Source organism: Salminus brasiliensis, chromosome 12 (genome assembly GCF_030463535.1).
Source record: "Salminus brasiliensis chromosome 12, fSalBra1.hap2, whole genome shotgun sequence".
Lineage (NCBI taxonomy): Eukaryota > Metazoa > Chordata > Actinopteri > Characiformes > Bryconidae > Salminus > Salminus brasiliensis.
The window spans coordinates 36,289,784-36,309,418 of record NC_132889.1 but is presented as its reverse complement, the minus strand read 5'-3'; the positions used below and the strand labels follow the sequence as shown (position 1 = coordinate 36,309,418).

General features: G+C 43.4%; 2 protein-coding genes across 5 annotated transcripts in view; one reads left to right on the top strand and one right to left on the bottom strand.

Annotated features, from left to right (window-relative positions):
• smg1 (SMG1 nonsense mediated mRNA decay associated PI3K related kinase) overlaps positions 1–3,262 on the bottom strand; it is a 47,792-nt gene extending 44,530 nt beyond the window's left edge. For 2 of the 4 annotated variants that reach the window (XM_072693472.1, XM_072693473.1), the window contains exon 1: positions 3,106–3,262. In XM_072693472.1, the coding sequence (XP_072549573.1) occupies positions 3,106–3,191 (86 nt within the window). In that variant the 5' untranslated portion in view covers positions 3,192–3,262. Of the gene's footprint in view, positions 1–3,025 lie in introns of all 4 variants that reach the window. The other 2 variants (XM_072693474.1, XM_072693475.1) reach the window with 2 other exon arrangements.
• Positions 3,263–14,664: 11,402 nt separating this feature from the next.
• The window catches only part of clec19a (C-type lectin domain containing 19A), a 9,786-nt gene continuing 4,815 nt past the window's right edge, over positions 14,665–19,635 (top strand). Inside the window, exons 1-3 of the mRNA XM_072693715.1 lie at positions 14,665–14,955; positions 18,437–18,614; positions 18,961–19,054. Of these exons, the coding sequence (XP_072549816.1) occupies positions 14,868–14,955; positions 18,437–18,614; positions 18,961–19,054 (360 nt within the window). The 5' untranslated portion in view covers positions 14,665–14,867. The remainder of the gene's footprint in view (positions 14,956–18,436; positions 18,615–18,960; positions 19,055–19,635) is intronic.

The window sequence follows — 19,635 nt, the reverse complement described above, 5'->3', positions numbered from 1 at the left end:
ACAACATTCAGATACTTCAAATATTCTCCTGACAGGTGAACACGTGTCTACAGCGCCTCTGAAGCATCACGGTAGTAAATTACAGCACTGAGGAACCGGTCCCTTGACCGAGGAACACTTCTTAAACCGAAGCAGAGATTCATTAAAACCGAGGGAGTGATTCCTTAACTTAAATGATTTATTACATCAAAGGAATGATTTATTACATCAAAGGAACGATTTATGAAACTGAGGGAAAGATAAATATATCATATATGTATTAAACCGGGGGAATTATTACTTACATCACGAAAATTAAATAACCCGAGGGAACAATTTATTACATCAAAGAAACGATTTATGAAAGAGGGAAAGCTATATTAAGCATACGGAATTGTTAATTACATCAAAAAAAAGTCATTAACCTGAGGGAACGATTTATTACATCAAAGGAACGATTAATGAAACCGAGAACGATTTTACATTAAAGGATTGCAATATTATGAAACCCAGGGAACGATTTATTACATCAAAGGAACAATTTATGAAACCAATGGTAAGATATATTAAACCGGGAATTATTGATTACAGCAAGAAAATTCATTAACCTGAGAGAACGATTTATTACATCAAAGGACCGATTAATGAAACCGAGGGAACGAGTTATTACATCAAAGGACAGATTAATGAAACTGAGGGAATGCTTTTTTTTTTTACATCAAAAGAACCATTAAAGAACTCAGGGGACTTGTTAACTACATAAAGAAAATTCATTAACCTGAGAGAATGATTTATTACATCAAAGGAACGATTAATGAAACCAATGGTAAGATATATTAAACCGGGAATTATTGATTACAGCAAGAAAATTCATTAACCTGAGAGAACGATTTATTACATCAAAGGACAGATTAATGAAACTGAGGGAATGCTTTTTGTTCTTTTTTACATCAAAAGAACCATTAAAGAACTCAGGGGACTTGTTAACTACATAAAGAAAATTCATTAACCTGAGAGAATGATTTATTACATCAAAGGACCGATTAACGAAACCGAGGGAACGAGTTATTACATCAAAGGACCGATTAACGAAACCGAGGGAACGAGTTATTACATCAAAGGACCGATTAACGAAACCGAGGGAACGATTTATTACATCAAAGGACCGATTAACGAAACCGAGGGAACGAGTTATTACATCAAAGGACCGATTAACGAAACCGAGGGAACGGTTTATTACATCAAAGGACAGATTAACGAAACCGAGGGAACGGTTTATTACATCAAAGGAACGATTAACGAAACCGAGGGAACGAGTTATTACATCAAAGGAACGATTAACGAAACCGAGGGAACGAGTTATTACATCAAAGGAACGATTAACGAAACCGAGGGAACCAGTTATTACATCAAAGGACAGATTAACGAAACCGAGGGAACGGTTTATTACATCAAAGGAACGATTAACGAAACCGAGGGAACGAGTTATTACAACAAAGGACCGATTAACGAAACCGAGGGAACGAGTTATTACATCAAAGGACCGATTAACGAAACCGAGGGAACGAGTTATTACATCAAAGGACCGATTAACGAAACCGAGGGAACGAGTTATTACAACAAAGGAACGATTAACGAAACCGAGGGAACGAGTTATTACAACAAAGGAACGATTAACGAAACCGAGGGAACAGGTTATTACAACAAAGGAACGATTAACGAAACCGAGGGAACGAGTTATTACATCAAAGGACAGATTAACGAAACCGAGGGAACGATTTATTACATCAAAGGACAGATTAACGAAACCGAGGGAACAAGTTATTACATCAAAGGACAGATTAACGAAACCGAGGGAACGAGTTATTACATCAAAGGACAGATTAACGAAACCGAGGGAACGAGTTATTACATCAAAGGACAGATTAATGCAACCAAGGGAATGTTGTTGGGGTTTTTTTGTGTTTTTTTTACATCAAAAGAACCATTAAAGAAATCAAGGGAATCATTAACTACATAAAGAAAATCCATTAATCCAGAGGAAACAACTTATTACATGAAAGTAAAGATGTATTACATCAAAGTGAACATTTATAAAAACCGGGAACTACTTTACATTAATTACATTAAAAACCTCATTAATCCAAGGGATCGATTAATTTCAGCATTAATGAAACTGAAGGGTCGATTTATTACAATTTATTACAGAGGGAACAAGTGGCGCTTCTAAATAGTAAACATTTCCACCTCTAACAATAATTTAGCACATAATAGTCAGAAAGTTGATCATAATAATCAGAAAAATAAGAATAAAAACACTGAAGGACTGAAGGTTTATTAGGAGTCTGAGTTAAAACCAGCTGAAATCTCAGAGAACTGAAGTTACAGGAGTTTCAGTGGAGCACCAGGGCCTGTGCTTAAACTCTATAAACATTAAAAATACCTTACCATCAGCTCTAAACCCTTAAAAATAATAAACCAGGATAATTAAACACATTTAAATGAGCAGGAGCTGAAGCTCGCCTGTCTTGTCAGTGCGCGGCCTCAGCAACACTCAATCACAGGCGCTGCAGCTAGCATTAGCATTAGCATTAGCCATGTCTGGTGCTAGTGCTAATACTAGCTATAGCTAGCTGCCTTTAAAACCTCCCCAATGTCTCACAAATGAGCTCAAATAACAGCTGGGTCTGAAACCAGCTGCAGTCCCTCCGGCTTACTTTTATAATCAACACCACGCAGCGAAAACAGCGTTAGATGCTCGTTAGCTCGAAGCTAGCTAGCTAAGCTAACCCGCGGAAAAAACGAAGCTGGCGCTTCCCACACGACGGACTTTCTGGTTAGTTCACTCAGAACCAAACACCAATATTGGCGCTATTTGAAGCTAAACGAGTCCTATGGGTGTATTACATACTGCAAACGCCCCAAATCCCCCCAGCCCGACCACACGTGGAGGGAAACGCTACGAGTCTAAATAAAGCGGCGGAGCTGCGGCCTGCTGAATCCCCGGCCTCGCGTAGAAGCACACACCCGCGTAACGGTGACCCACCTGGGCTGCCAATCATTCCAGTTCCGTTGCAGTTTATGGGCGCTGCTAAGCCGAGACCCGAGGGCTTTGCGGCTCATTACCTTCGCCGGAACAGCATGACCCGCTTCGCCACGGGAAAGGTCCACGGACAGACTGAATTCAGAGTGTCTGCCCGACCCTCATGCATGAACGGAAAGCGAGGAAAATCAGCCGAGCTGTTTGAAAATCCGAGAAAAGCGACGCTCCGTTTCTGGCTTGGGCGACTTTAACGCGCAGAAACAGCGGCGCCTGTCGGCGGGCGCGCCTAACTGCAGCAGCGAGGTCGACTCGCGAATTAATCGGTTCAGTCGAACCAATTCACGGAATCGATTCAGTCAAACCGATTCATCGATTTCATTCCAAGAGATTTGCAACATCAAGGACGGACCTTTAGTAGACATTATCAACTAACAGCAGCATAGTTCAGCATTTTATTGGCCTAATAATTATTATTCCTATTTTTAATGTTAAAGCTCGGCTCCTTTTTATGGATCTTGCGTCCACACAGTTCAGTTAAGAGGGGCTGCTAATTAATATTCACTACAATACACAACCATGGCTCGCGGAAAACACACTACGGACAATAACGAAAATATTTCTTTTTAACTCACACATACACTCACATACAGATAAATATGTACATATGTATGCATATATATATATATATATATATATATATATATATATATATATATATATACACACACACACAGGCACGCACTATTTCATCTGTGTATATATATTTGTATTTTTATTTTTTTTGCTTATATTTCTATATTTCTATATTTTCATTTTTTATATATATATTTTTAACTTAAATGTAACTTATTCTATTTTTATTTTTTTATTTTATTTTTCTTTTGCACTTTTGCACTTTACTTCATTAAGTTAAGGTTTAGTTAAGTTTAAATGTAGATCTTTATTGTATAGCTTTGATGTGGGCAGACTGTCATAAAAGCATTTCACTGCAAGTTATACTGTGTATGACTATGTATGTGACAAATAAAATTTAAATGATTTGATTTGATTTGATTTAATACTCAAGTAAATCACTTTGTTTTTAGTAACAGTTTATATAATGAGACATGATGGACCGATTTATTTTTATCATTTGTTTTTTAATCACAATTTTATATAGCGTTTAACATTTTACAACACAGTCTGATTAATTACATTATGTCCCACTGGAAACTCCGAACTCTTCTGTTACCGTCTGAGAACACTCATTACTGCTGTGGGCTGGGAATAATGTCAGTTAATGGTGCCCAGAGGATGTCCTGAGGGCACTTTGCCAGAGCACAGCGGTAAAAACAAAGCACTGGAACTGGATCAGGCTTGAAATAGTCTGGATCATGCCTGGATCGGTCCAGGTCCCACTGGATTGGATCGGGACATCGTATACTTTTACTTTACTTCTTTACTTCTGACTTTTAATCCAATTGTTGGTGATTTTTTTGTGTGTATACTGTAACCCAGTTTAATTTAAACACTGGATCTGCATCATCATGTATAGAATCTGCTATGTAAACAAAAATCTATAATAATAATAATAATTTTTACTTTATTTATTTATTTTAAGTTATAATTATGTGCCATTCATATCCGAGTTAAAGTTACAGTAATTATATTTCACAGTTTTAAGAGTAAAGTAAGTAAGATCAGCTCCCTAAAAAAGCAGCAGCTTCTTAAAATGTGGGTTAACAAGTGGACTTCCTTGGGTTCCCGCTTAGTTCTGGCCTACATTTAGGGGGTCAGGCTGGATCAGAGCAGTTTGTGGACTTTAGTGGACAGTTTGGAAATAATCGGTACCCATACACCAAATCAAACTTCATCAAAGTGCTTATAGACAAGTCTGTTCACTCGGAGGCCATCCTTGAAACGCCGCCGGGCAGCTATTTCCAGTCACACGAGACCAGAGAGTCCAAACCAGAATGACTACACCAAGCCTTCGAGCTTCTGTAGATGAAGTGACCAGTGAGTTCTCAAAGGAGATGGCCAGATCGCTTTTAGATCCAGCAGTTTCCGGGATGTACAGCAGCTCCGTCTTGCTGGGGTTAAGTTTGAGGTGGTGAGCCGCCATCCAAGAAGAGACGTTAGTGAGGCATGCTGAGATGTGGGTGGAGACCTGTGCGTCAGACAGTGGGAAAGAAAGTATGAGTGTCATCAGCGTAACAGTGGTAAGAGAATCCATGAGAGGAGATCACTTTACCAAGAGAGTAAGTGTAGAGTGAGAACAGAAGAGGACCAAGAACCGAGCCTTGTGGAACGCCAGTGGAGAGACTACAAGGAGCGGACATGTCGCCCTGCCATGTTACCTGGTATGGTTTGAAACCATTCTAGCTCTGGCTACTGCGCTAGCACGGATCTCCACGTCGTCACGTATCCAGCAGTCTGATTGGCTCTTTTTGTTGAAAGGCGGGGCTTTACCCATAAACAGACGCCATGCTGAGCGTTACGAGAACTCCCGTTCATATTTCCACCAGTGGCCTCTCTCCTCATTTCCAACGTCTCTGACTTCACATAACTGATTTCACCTGTGGGAAACAGCGACACTTGCTGGTCAAGCCGGGGACTGCGCCACATTTTGGCAGATTAGTTTTTAGCTTTTTCCCAGGACTCCGATAACACACCCATCCGTCTCCTGCCTGGATGATGAAAGACATTTGGTTTCTTCACTGAAGATGAGGTGCATTCTTTCGTACAGTAAATCCTCCTGAAAATAAACCAGTGGGTGATTCAGTGAGGGGGGAGTCGGGTGGGCCGTGTAGGCTGTGTGTATGTACTGAGCATGTAGCAGCATGTTGGGTTCATGCAGAAGTGTGAATTATTTGCAGTGTGATTTCATTACCTTCCTATTTCACAGAGAAAGATGTGTGCTCACTGCTTTAGTCTGCTTCCCTGAATGAGTGGTTGCCTGGAGACAGCGAGGTGTGTGTGTGTGTGTGTGTGTGTGTGTATGAGGAGAACAGCATTAGAAAGGATACAAGCCACATATTACAGTACCAAGAGTTCACTGAACACCAGTTAATAATAATAATAATAATAATAATAATAATAATAATAATAATGATAATAATTAATGCAGCATCATGTAAGATTTGGTATTTTTGCTCATGGGCTCCCCTACAGGTGAGGAGTGTGTACTATGTACAGCAAAATATGTGTGGTAGTGAACACATACACACACACACTAGTGAACTAGGGGCAGTGAGCACACACACATCCAGAGTGGTGGGCAGCCAACTCCAGGAGGGCCTTGCTCAAAGTGGCAGATTGCCAAGCCCGGATATCGAACCCACAACCCTGTCAGCAACAGCCCAGAGTGCTAACCACTGAGTCACCACTGCCTTAATCTAATATAACTCATGCTTTGAGCGCCCCCTCATGGTGTACAGTTGTACACATGCATTTCTGGACAAGCTGAGAGCTCCAGAAGCTTGATCTGAAGGTAAAGCAGCATGTGGGCTGAGGAGGTAGAGTAATACTACAGGATTTTACACTAATATGACTCTATGGGTTCTGCAGCGTTACACAGCAGCAGTTCTGGAGAGAGGTTCTCCTCCTGCAGCTCCACCACCAAAGCTCCACAGTGCAGTAGCAGCAGCAGCGTTCCGGCCCGGAGTGGGAATTATGGAGATGCCGTTCTCCCTGTTCAGTTCAGCCAGTGGAGCATCAGCATGATCCTGAAGCTCCATCTCTGTATAGCTGATGGAGCTGATTGGCAAATTTTATCAATGTTCGTGAGCCAGCTCTGGGCAGATGTGTCTCTCCCATCCTCCAGAGTCTTCATTAGGTACCTGTTTTCAGCGTAACCTGCTTCTCATTACATGGAAAGCTCTGCATGGTCTGGGCCCTAATCACCAGGCTGAGCTCCACCCCCACATTCCCTGAAAAGGGCCTGAGACCGACCGAATCAAAGCTCCTCCAGGTTTTGCAGGTTCAGACTGACTTCAACATCACTGTGTTCATCATTAGAACATCTCCAAAGTTCTCCTCTCTCATGGAGTCTAGTATTATTTAGAGTTCTCCTCAGATCAAAACCTGGTTTGGTGGTAAATCAGGGCTTAATGATGGCAAATCAGGTGAGCTGCTGCTGCTGCTGCTGATGGAGTTGAACAGATCCTCCACGCTGTGCTGGCTGGACTGGACTGGGGGCGTCCAGGAGAAACCCTCTCTCAGTCCACCTGTGGCAAATTCAGCTGATTGGACCTGATCTGGAAGACACACACCTGTCTATATAAGGTCTCACAGCTGACCATGCATATCAGAGCAAAAACCAGGCCATGAGGAGGACATAACTGCCGGTGGAGCTCAGGGACAGGACTGTGTGGAGGCACAGATTTGCCACACTGAAAGATCCTAAGAGCACAGTGGCCTCCATAACTGGATAACGGATTGGAATGGAGCAGGACTCCTGCTAGGCCTGGCCGACCCCATCAAACTAAGTAATCAAGGTAGAAGAGCCTTGGTAAGAGAGGTGACCAAGAACCCAATCCTAAGCATCATATCTGGAGGAAGAAACCAGGCACTGCTCATCCTCTGCCTAATACCACCCTTACTGTGAAGCATGGTGGTGGTAGCATTATGCTGTGGGGGTGTTTTCAGCGGCTGGGACAAGGAGACTGGTCTGCCTTTTGATGAAGGGAAATCCAGAGCGCTCTGGACCTCAGACTGGGCTGAAGGGTCATGGGCCCTTCCAACATGACAATGGACCATAAGCACACAGCCAAGACAACACAGAAGGGGCTTTGGAGGGGCAACCCAACTTTAACCCAACTGAACATCTCTGGAGAGACCTGAAAGTGTCTGTCCACTGACGGCCCCTATCCAACCTGACAGAGGATCTGCCGAAAATTCTCAAATTCAGGTGTGCAAACCTTTTGGAATCATACCCAGTAAGACTGGAGACTGTAATCGCCTTCAAAGCACTGAGTGGAGTGTCTGAATACTTATGTCAATGCAAAATGGAAAGGAAAATGAACAATAATTGACCATTTAACTTGTAAAATATCAAATAATTAATTAAATATTTCCCTCAGAATTGAAAACAATATCAAATACATGTATCTTTACACTCCTGGTGACTTATTGTGCTGTGACTGCCCCTCCTTATTCTCCAAGGTCGCCACTCCCACAGTCTAATAACTACACAGCTCCACACGATGGCAGCACAGGAGCTAAAATAGACGGCGGAGACGAGCCGGTCGAGCCGTGAGATATGAGTGTGATCTCAGAGCAGATGAATTTCCTCTGCTTTGACTCCATGATGTGAGCTCGGATTCTGATTTTCTCTCTTTCTCTCTCTCTCTCTCTCTCTCTCTCTCTCTCTCTCTCTCTCTCTCTCTCTCTCTCTGTCCTTCCCGTGTTTTGGTGACAGAGGAGCTGTATACCGGTGAGAGCTGCTGAGCTGCAGAGATCATCCATGTCTTGTCTTGGTTTCCAATCTAACTTCCACATCAAGTTGCTTAGCAACAGCACCCAATGTAATAAACAGTGTTGTCAGAGAAGGACAGCCGTGAAGATGACAGCCGAGACAGACGCATCCTTTACTAAAGGATTGCTCCGAGCTGTCCTGAAAGAGGCCTGAAGGCGTCGGCCTTCTGGACAAAGGTCATTTGCGAGGCTCACCAAGAAAACTGCTACAGAATTATAAATGAATTTCAGAAAGATGATTAATATTCGGACACAAGCGACAAAATGCAAGCCGTGTTTGCAGCTTCTACTGTTTATGCAGAGCCGGCCCAAGGCATACTGGAATTAGGCAGCCGATTAGAGCCCCAACGCCACCAGGGGGCACCCAAGAGCACCAAGATATCATGATAAAAAATACATATTTAAAAAATAACATTCAATTATGAAATTAATTGGTATTACATTTTATATTCATTGGGCCCTAAGCAGATTTTCGTTTGGGGCCCTCCATACCACCGCCTCAGCACTGGATGCTGCATTATTTCATAGGGAGAGATGAGATATTCTGCAATAGGCTGAAGAACTCGGGCCTTCATCCACCACCCAAGCGACAGATATCTGCATTTACCCAACAGTGGCAGCAGCCAATAGCAGGAATTGATTAATGTAGTATTTGTGTGCCAACTATGAAAAAATAAATTAATATAAAAATCACTTTTAGCTGTAGTGTAATATCATTTCATTATATTATTTAATGTTATTATTTAATACGTATTTTTTATCTTGATATTTTGGTGCTCTTGGGTGCCCCCTGGTGGCGTTGGAGCCCTAAGTGGCTGCATAATTCGAGCATGCCTTGGGCCGGCTCTGGACCAGCAGCATGACCGGGATTCGAACCAGCGATCCTCTGATCATAGTGACAGCGCCTTGTGACTCTGGACCTTGTTCAGAGCGCTCTCTGAGTTTAATAACCCATATTAATTTATATTAACCATATTAATTTACTGCTTATTTTGAAAAAGTTCCTCATGTCTGTAAGTCTAGTCTTGGCCCAAATTGTAGAGTCAGCACCAATTCCCCATGTAAAAGCCTTCTGAGTCCAGCCTTAAGCCTAATTTGGCTCTGGTTAGTTGACCTCTAGTGTCTGTTGCATTCATAGTTTGGTGTGTATCAGTGATCCTTACAGGAAAATGACGTTCCAGCCATTCCTACTGGCTGTGCATCAGTTGGCAGGAAGCAGCTCAGCTCTGCTGCAGGTCCAGCTCGAGCCCCTTAATGAAACTCTAATTGTGCTGGAATTGGTGGCTGGAGGTTCGTAGCAGTTCCCACCTCATTAACAGCACGGGCAGCTGTTCAATTACTGTCCTGCTACAGGAAGAGGCCGGTGCTACAGCTGTCTCCTGTCCTGGCTCGATGTCGCTGCTCATAACGGCAGCAATTTATACTCATCGCTGACTACAGGACACCTGGGAGGTCGGTATAAACCGGGTCAGTGAAGTATTGAGAAGAACCACCGGACCGATTGACCACAGGATTGAGTACAGTAGCTCTACGAAGGGGCAGTTAAACAATTGTCTTTGGCTCATGAGGAATCAAACGTTTAGACTGGCCTCCATCAGCGGAATGAGTGACGCTCGTCAATTTATGTGCGGCTCTTTGAGCGGACTGGAAATCGATAGCGGGCTCCAGGAAGGTATTTTTAGCGAACTCACATGTCCGAGTTCATTTTTCTCGCACGGGTCTTGGACACGACCGGAGATGCGCTGGAAGGGTTTGAAGATGACGCAGTGTGGACAGATTTAAAGCTCCGGACAGACAATAAATTTCACCCGAACTTTTGGAAGGCCATTCTGAGAGCAGTAGCAGAGTCACAGCAGAGTCCGCTGCTGATTTAGGAGCTGAAAGAGTGAGATGGTGGTGGAAACCTCTGACCTCACCAGCAATTGTCAGCAAAAGTTCATGAAAAAGTCCATCAGGCCTCACTCAGCACTTGCCTCCAGAACTCATCTGGCTTCTCCAGGTGTAGCAACTCTTCCATGATGACTGTGATGTTTGTGCAAGCAATGCTGCACAGTAGACTAGTCGACCATCCTCCAGACCTTATAAAAACCTTCCTACTGTCACAGTTTGTCGCGAGACAGTGGTGGACGTACTCGCTGGATCTTTTAATACAAGAAAAATCAAACAAAACAAAACAAGAATCCCATAAACAGGCCAAATCAACAAACCGTGAAACCGACATGAACATACACACATGCACAAGACCAGACAAAGGAAGGCTGAAACAAAGGGATACTTATACAAAGACTAACAAGGGACTCACAAGGAACACCTGGGACTAACAAGGGGGCGTGGCTACCAAGGAGACACTGGTGGAAACACTAATGGACAGGCGTGGCTGGGGCAGACAGGACACAAACAGAGGCAAAACAAAACAAAGGCAGGCATAACACCTACAAGGCGTTGGCAGTATTTTTCTTGTTTGCCTGTGATCTGTGCAAATTATGATTGTTTTAATTATTTGAGAATGATTAAAAACATGCTCAGTAGCATTGCAAAAGCTCAGGTCTTTTTTTTTTTTTTTTAGCAAATCAGACCTGAGGAATATCCATCCATCCATTCATTCATGTTCTTATCTGCTTCTTCCTGGTCAGGGTTTCAAAGGGTCTGTAGCCTATGTGGAATCATTGGGAGCCAGTGCCAGGGTGCCAGTCCATCGCAGGGTACCACACACACCTAGTGTGTTTTTGGGAGGCAGAAGGAAAGACTGAACCCACAACTATAACTTTAGAGCTTTCTAAGTTCTCTAAGTCTCCAAACCTCATGCTAACACTCGTCAAACATGGGCTCCCTTAAGCAACCGTCGAGGGATCTGAAAGATCTGAAAGTAATCTATGCACTGGAAGGCCTTGTGGTTTCTACAGAGCAGACTGTTGGAAATGGCAGTTCAGAGAAACTATGGAGGTCAAGATGGGATCTGAAAGAAGAAGAAAACCCCCAGAGAACTGAGAACTGCTCATATGCTGGTAAGATAGGCAAAGCTAAAAACCCTCATGTGATTTCCAAGAATACTGATAGAACGCTCGGCCACTCTGCAGCCGACCGACCGTCTAGGATAACAGTAACAGCAACTTCTTAACAACACCCTAGCAACCACCTGGCACACCATAGCAACCATTAGAGATCCATAGCACCCTAGCAGCATCCTATGTCAGGCAGATATTAATGATCTAATGGGCACTAATGGTGTCACGCCAACTGCACGAACAGTGGCAAATCCAATTTCTGGGGAAATGATGTGTTAAGTATTTGAGAGAAAGCCTGGAATCCAGTCTCAGATTCTTTCAGTGTGTGCCAACTGTCTCTCTCTCCCTCTCTCTCTCTCTCTCTCTCTCTCTCTGGCCTTCATTATGTCGGAGAGATCGGCCATTGTCTGGTGATACGCACTTCTGGGATGTAATTATTCTGCAGTTTATTTGGAGACGAGCAGCAGTGGAGCCGGCTGAAAATAGTAGACGTGTGCTTTCCATCAGTGAGTGGCTTTGGAATGACTCATATCTCCACGGCCGGTCCCTCGCTGTGTCACACAGTGGCCCTCCGAGAGATAAGAGGGGGGCCAGGGCCTCTAATAGCCCGGGATACTGCAGGCCTGGAGATAAAACTGACAAGCTATCGCTAACAAGACAGCATGGCGAAGCGCTGAAGCGCCGAAAGAGGCGAGAGGGGAGGTACAGGTAAGAGCCGTCAGCATCTTCCTAATTCCCTGACACACCGAAAACACTTCCTGTCAGAGTGTGGACAATTCAGTATGGACATGTTGTCCCAGGGGGACATAAAACAGTAAGAGTGTGACTTTAGTTGGGGGGGGGGGGGGGGGTTCAGATGTCGATTAACAAGCCTATTTAAAATCCAATAAGCTCTACTATCATTGGCCTGTGTATGGAACCGGGGACGGCTCGCAGAACCTACGTTATTGCAGAGTTTTAACACTGTAACAGAAATGCTTAACGTATAGTGCTGCTGTCCTCTCGCTGTGTCCTCTCAGCGCTGTTAGCAAGCTGAAGAGATTGTAGCCGGTTCGCTTTTAGCCTTGCTCTCACTCACTTCCCCAGGTTTGTCTTTTTCGAGTCTTACTGGATAGTGCTGCTGTCCTCTCACGGTGTCCTCTCAGCACGATGTGCTGTTAGCAAGCTGAAGAGATTGTAGCCAGTTAGCTTTTAGCCTGTCCCCCACTCACTTCCCCAGGTTTGTCTTTCTGGAGTCTTACTGGATAGTCCAGCTGTCCTCTCGCTGTGTCCTCTCAGCACTGTTAGCAAGCTAAAGAGATTGTAGCCAGTTAGCTTTTAGCCTGTCCCCCACTCATTTCCCCAGGTTTGTCTTTCTCGAGTCTTACTGGATAGTGCTGCTGTCCTCTCACTGTGTCCTCTCAGTGTGATGTGCTGTTAGCAAGCTAAAGAGATTGTAGCCAGTTAGCTTTTAGCCTGTCCCCCACTCATTTCCCCAGGTTTGTCTTTCTGGAGTCTTACTGGATAGTCCAGCTGTCCTCTCGCTGTGTCCTCTTAGTGCGATGTGCTGTCAGCAAGCCTTGCTCTCATTCGCTTCCCAGGGTTTGTCTTTGTTGAGTCTTAGTTCGGTTCAGCTGAGGGAGTCCAGTCTAGTCCAGATGGAGAGAAGAGATGATAAAAGCTAACATTGGGCTAGTGTTAGCTTTTAGCCTAGAACAGATCCCCTAGAACAACATCCCCGCTAGCTTTAGCTTTGTCGTGTACCGAGGTTTTGAGCCTTCCTTCTGTGAACTCACGAAAAAAGCCACAGTCCCAAGTCCTGGTTTCCATAGCAACCGGTATTCCCAGAATTAGCCTAGTCTGGAGGTGATGAGCTGTTCTCCAGTCTCAACAACGCCATATTCTCCTGATGTTGCTGCCATGTTTTTTCATGTTTCGCCACAGTGGGTGGGGTTAATGTCAGTTTTAGGGGTGTAAATATTACGAGTCAAGACTGTGATGTAACAGTTTTGAGGATTTGGAATTGGCCGGTTTTCCAGCTCTGTCTATGGTTCGGCTGGATGTTCTTTTGACAGAGGAACAGCAGTGTTTGAGGTTCATGGTACCGAACTCTCGTCAGGATAAACACGGTTCTCCACTGTAGGGGACCCCGAGGGTTTTTTTTGCTCGGACAGGACCAGGGAGGGTGAATTCCTCAGCCTAAATGAGGAACAGAGGCCACATTTTAAAGCTTCCTAAAAGACATAAAGGTGCTTTCAGGGCTTTGATCTATGCACGCTTTCGCGCCAATTAAAGTTTTTATGATTGAACTGTATTACGCTGGCAGTCCTGCTGTGTCCACTCTCGAATAATTATCATGACTAAGATAAACTGCATATCATTACTGTCCAAAAACATCCATGTCCAATTTTTAAAGGACACTTCTGTAGGGCGAGCAGTATTCCCAGTTCCCATCCTAAACCCAGCTGCTGGTGGAGTTCAGACACCCAAACCCAGACCAACATTTCAATCAATGACCACACTCCAACCACTGACGTCACGTTTATTTGGGTTATTCTAATGTCATACAGAGTCTTACAGAGTTTGCACAGTTATATACATACTGTATGTATTTAAACATGGACAAAAGTATTGGGACACCTGCTTATTCATTATTTCGTCTGAGTTGATCCTACTTCTGTTGGAACTACGCTCTACTGTCCAGGAAGGAAGACTTTCTACTAGATTTTTGGAGGAGCATTGCTGTGGGATTTGATTGCATTCAGCGACTAGAGCGCTAATCCCTAACTCCCCAACTCATCCTACTCAAAAGTACTGGATGGAGCACCACCATCCATCATTCCAGAGAACCCAGTTAGTTCTACTGCTCCACAGCTCAGTGTTGCTGGGGGGCTTTACACCCCTCTACTAGCCCACGCCTGGCATTAGGTGCCATGATGCCAATAGGTTCATCATGTTGATCTGCTCTGGTCCTATTCTATTGGCAGTACTTCTCTACAGGGACTAGACAAGCTGTGTGTGTGTGTGCATTTGCACATCTGTGTCAGCGAAGTAGCTAAATGCATTAATTAGAAAGGGTGTCCACAAACATTTGGACATATATATATATATATGTTATGCGTCTCTAACCTCTCCTTCTTGCTCTCTCTCTCTCTCTCTCTCTCTCTCTCTCTCTCTTTCCGGTCAGATCAGCTCTGGACGTGTGCGGGTGGGAAGAGTCTGGCAGAGGGACGGGGTTTTAGGAGACTCACCCACCCTCAATCTGTCCAACACTCCACACACTCCTGCAGCACACACTCCCGGAGAAAGACACGGACGCACACTTACACACCCAGCCTCCGCACGCTCTCTCTCTCTCTCTCTCTCTCTCTGTCTCTCTCTGTCTCTCTCGCTCCCCCGCTCTTAAAATGCTCTGTTGGGATCTGTGCTTGGCCTTGTTGTTCAGCTGCCTCCCAGCGTGGGCTCTTCCTTCAACCAACATCAAAATCACTCAAGGTGAGTGCAGCCCACCACTAACATACACACACACACACACACACACACACACATACACACACTTTATCAGTCTATATGCCCAAGATAGACCTTCTCAGGCTTCTCACACCCACGCTGATAATCAAACTCTTGCTCTCTGCTATAAGAAGCGACATAGTCGGCTGTTCTTTACTGTTCATGTATATCAGATCTATATTAATATGCTCTGGAATATTTCCTGGGGTAAATGTAACAGAGGAAAACTGCAGGAATTAGTCATATTTGTCACTTTTCGTTAACGTAACCTCTTTAAAATAGATCAAATAAGCAGAATAGGGTCCGCAGTATGGCACAGGGGTGTACACAGGAGTTGATCCTGCTTCTGTTGGAGTAACTGTCTCTACTGTCCAGGGAGGAAGACTTTCTACTAGATTTTTGGAGCAGCATTGCTGTGGGATTTGATTGCATTCAGCACTAGACTAGAACATTCAGCATGGTCAGGACCACCCCACCTAATCCCCAACTCCCCAACTATATATGCATAATGCATTACTCTCCAAAATAAAAGTTGCTACAAAGGGTTCTATGAGCGATGCCATAGTGGAACCACTTTTGGTCCCATCAAGAACATTCCTGTGAACGCTGTGGGCATCTCTTTTACACTAACGGTTCTTTATGGAATTAAAAATGTGGTTCTTGTATGGTATCGCTCAAAGACCCTGTGTAGCACCAATATTCAGTATTCAGTAATATTCATTCAGTACACTTCCTAAAAGCTGCTGATTTCCACGGGCTTGAGTTTGAGTTCCAGTGAGGACAGAAATAAGAGTGCTTGAAGAAAGACCACCAGAACTGCTGCAGATTAGCTCCAGCCAAAAGCCACGAGTACAATGGGTTCAGTTAGCGAAAATCAAATCCCCCCAAAACCATGTGACCATGTGTTCACAACAGAAATACAATGAAAGGAACTCAGTGCTTAGAGGAAACTGGGTCTGAGTGGAAATCTGGAGCTTCAGTGTAGTTCGCCCTGCTGGGAAAGACCAAACATCACACGCGGAGCTCGTCCACTGTCTTATCAGTCAGTCGCATCAGGTGAATTAGAGGAAAGCCATGCAGTCCTGCAGCTTTTACAGCTGGAGGTAGAGGACTGCAGCGTGCTTTTTGAACTCAAACGCTGAAAATAAGGGTATCAATCAATGTGATTCGTTATTATACATATCTCTCAATCATTTCTCATAAATATAAAGCATGTGATCAATGCAATAATTATTAAAAGTCATTTCATTGACATGATATATTTTATTCATCCAGAAACACACACTTCCAGTAATAATCGTGGGGTGATTTTAATCCAGTATGAATTTGCAGGGTGTAGTTTTTTACAGTTGGACAGTACTAATCGTGGGGGGATTTTAATCCAGTATGAATTTGCAGGGTGTAGTTTTTTACAGTTGGACAGTAATAATCGTGGGGTGATTTTAATCCAGTATGAATTTGCAGGGTGTAGCTTTTTACAGTTTGACAGTAATAATCGTGGGGTACTTTTTAATCCAGTATGAATTTGCAGGGTGTACCTTTTTACAGTTTGACAGTAATAATCGTGGGGTACTTTTTAATCCAGTATGAATTTGCAGAGTGTAGTTTTTTACATTTGGACAGTAATAATCGTGGGGGGATTTTAATCCAGTATGAATTTGCAGGGTGTAGTTTTTTACAGTTGGACAGTAATAATCGTGGGGTGATTTTAATCCAGTATGAATTTGCAGGGTGTAGCTTTTTACAGTTTGACAGTAATAATCGTGGGGTGATTTTAATCCAGTATGAATTTGCAGGGTGTAGCTTTTTACAGTTTGACAGTAATAATCGTGGGGTAATTTTAATCCAGAATGAATTTGCAGAGTGTAGTTTTTTACAGTTGGACAGTACTAATCGTGGGGTGATTTTAATCCAGTATGAATTTGCAGAGTGTAGTTTTTTACAGTTGGACAGTAATAATCGTGGAGTGATTTTAATCCAGTATGAATTTGTAGGGTGTAGTTTTTTACAGTTGGACAGTACTAATCGTGGGGTGATTTTAATCCAGTATGAATTTGCAGGGTGTAGTTTTTTACAGTTGGACAGTACTAATCGTGGGGAGATTTTAATCCAGTATGAATTTGCAGGGAGTAGTTTTTTACAGTTGGACAGTACTAATCGTGGGGTGATTTTAATCCAGTATGAATTTGCAGGGTGTAGTTTATTTTACAGTTGGACAGTAATAATCGTGGGGTGATTTTAATCCAGTATGAATTTGCAGGGTGTAGCTTTTTACAGTTTGACAGTAATAATCGTGGGGTAATTTTAATCCAGTATGAATTTGCAGGGAGTAGTTTTTTACAGTTGGACAGTACTAATCGTGGGGTGATTTTAATCCAGTATGAATTTGCAGGGTGTAGTTTTTTACAGTTGGACAGTAATAATTGTGGGGTGATTTTAATCCAGTATGAATTTGCAGGGTGTAGTTTTTTACAGTTGGACAGTAATAATCGTGGGGTGATTTTAATCCAGTATGAATTTGCAGGGTGTAGTTTTTTACAGTTGGACAGTACTAATCGTGGGGTGATTTTAATCCAGTATGAATTTGCAGGGTGTAGCTTTTTACAGTTTGACAGTAATAATCGTGGGGTACTTTTTAATCCAGTATGAATTTGCAGAGTGTAGTTTTTTACATTTGGACAGTAATAATCGTGGGGGGATTTTAATCCAGTATGAATTTGCAGGGTGTAGTTTTTTACAGTTGGACAGTAATAATCGTGGGGTGATTTTAATCCAGTATGAATTTGCAGGGTGTAGCTTTTTACAGTTTGACAGTAATAATCGTGGGGTGATTTTAATCCAGTATGAATTTGCAGGGTGTAGCTTTTTACAGTTTGACAGTAATAATCGTGGGGTAATTTTAATCCAGTATGAATTTGCAGAGTGTAGTTTTTTACAGTTGGACAGTACTAATCGTGGGGTGATTTTAATCCAGTATGAATCTGCAGGGTGTAGCTTTTTACAGTTTGACAGTAATAATTGTGGGGTAATTTTAATCCAGTATGAATTTGCAGAGTGTAGTTTTTTACAGTTGGACAGTAATAATCGTGGGGTAATTTTAATCCAGTATGAATTTGCAGGGTGTAGTTTTTTACAGTTGGACAGTACTAATCGTGGGGAGATTTTAATCCAGTATGAATTTGCAGGGTGTAGTTTTTTACAGTTGGACAGTACTAATCGTGGGGAGATTTTAATCCAGTATGAATTTGCAGGGAGTAGTTTTTTACAGTTGGACAGTACTAATCGTGGGGTGATTTTAATCCAGTATGAATTTGCAGGGTGTAGTTTATTTTACAGTTGGACAGTACTAATCGTGGGGTGATTTTAATCCAGTATGAATTTACAGGGTGTAGTTTATTTTACAGTTGGACAGTAATAATTGTTGGGTGATTTTAATCCAGTATGAATCTGCCACTAACCCCCCCAGCTCTTCCCCTGCAACTGCCTGACCCAAGCCAGCCTGCAGTCTGTCCGCTCTTCTGGACCGAGTTTGAGGGCCACTGCTACCGATTCTTCCCCTTAAATCGCACATGGGCTGAAGCTGACCTTTACTGCGCTGAGTTCTCCAACGGCCACAGATCAGCCAAACTCACCTCCATCCACAGGTACCAAACTTTCACCGCATGTGTACAGCAAGTGCATTACACCCCTCAACAGTAGGGGGAGCACTAGGCTGCTGTTACTGTGCTTAGCTACAGAGGTTTAGTCCACATTTATAGAGAACAGTGAATTATACAGTGACCGAATCCCGCAACACACACAGTCTGAGGTCTCATGTGGGGTATAAGCCTCCACAGCTCGTTAGCTAGTTACTCGATTAGCCAGTAGCCCCAGATCCAGCTTCTTTGCTGATCAACTGCAGGAGGAACTGTGTCAACTGGACTATTCTTTTCTGGACTGTCCCTTTAAAACTCCACCCACTCATTGTAATGATCTTGTGTTTTGCCACAGCTGGGAGGAGAACGTGTTTGTTTATGATTTGGTGAACAGCCGAGTCCCGGGAATACCGACGGATATTTGGATTGGCCTGCATGACAGGAGACAGGTAAAGATCCACAGGCCGAGCGTCCTTCTACGTCCTCCTACATGACTTCAACCTCAACCAAGCGCCACTGTTTGTAAGACGGACGCATATATGACGATGTAAACATCCCCTTACGTCGGGTAAACCTCACTGCTGCCACAGGAAGGCTCTCCGCTGACGTGGCGGCTGGCGTTTATTTCTGTACGTTCTGTAGGAAGCCCTCCTAATAATACTTTAATGTTTAATATCTTTGTTAAATAAGACAAAATCTCGAAGTTAGGACTTTAGAGTCGTCCATAAACTGCAGCAATGGCTCCCCACTGGCAGAAATGTAACAGATAGCGTAGGCCTCCAGTAAAAGGCCGAGTGCAGCCTATAAAAGCTCTCAGTGGAAACCCCATGAAACAGATATATGGATTCTAGCTTTGTTTAATCAGTTACGGATGCTGGTGGAAAATAAACCAACTGGGTTCACGCTGCAGCCTTCGGGGGACGTAGCGCAGGCCCACGTGGCTAATTTACAGCCATGGGCCTTCTTAACCAGGCCTGGAGTCTTTTTCCTCGCTGAGGTTCAGTAAGATCGCCAAGCTCTCCTCTTGCTG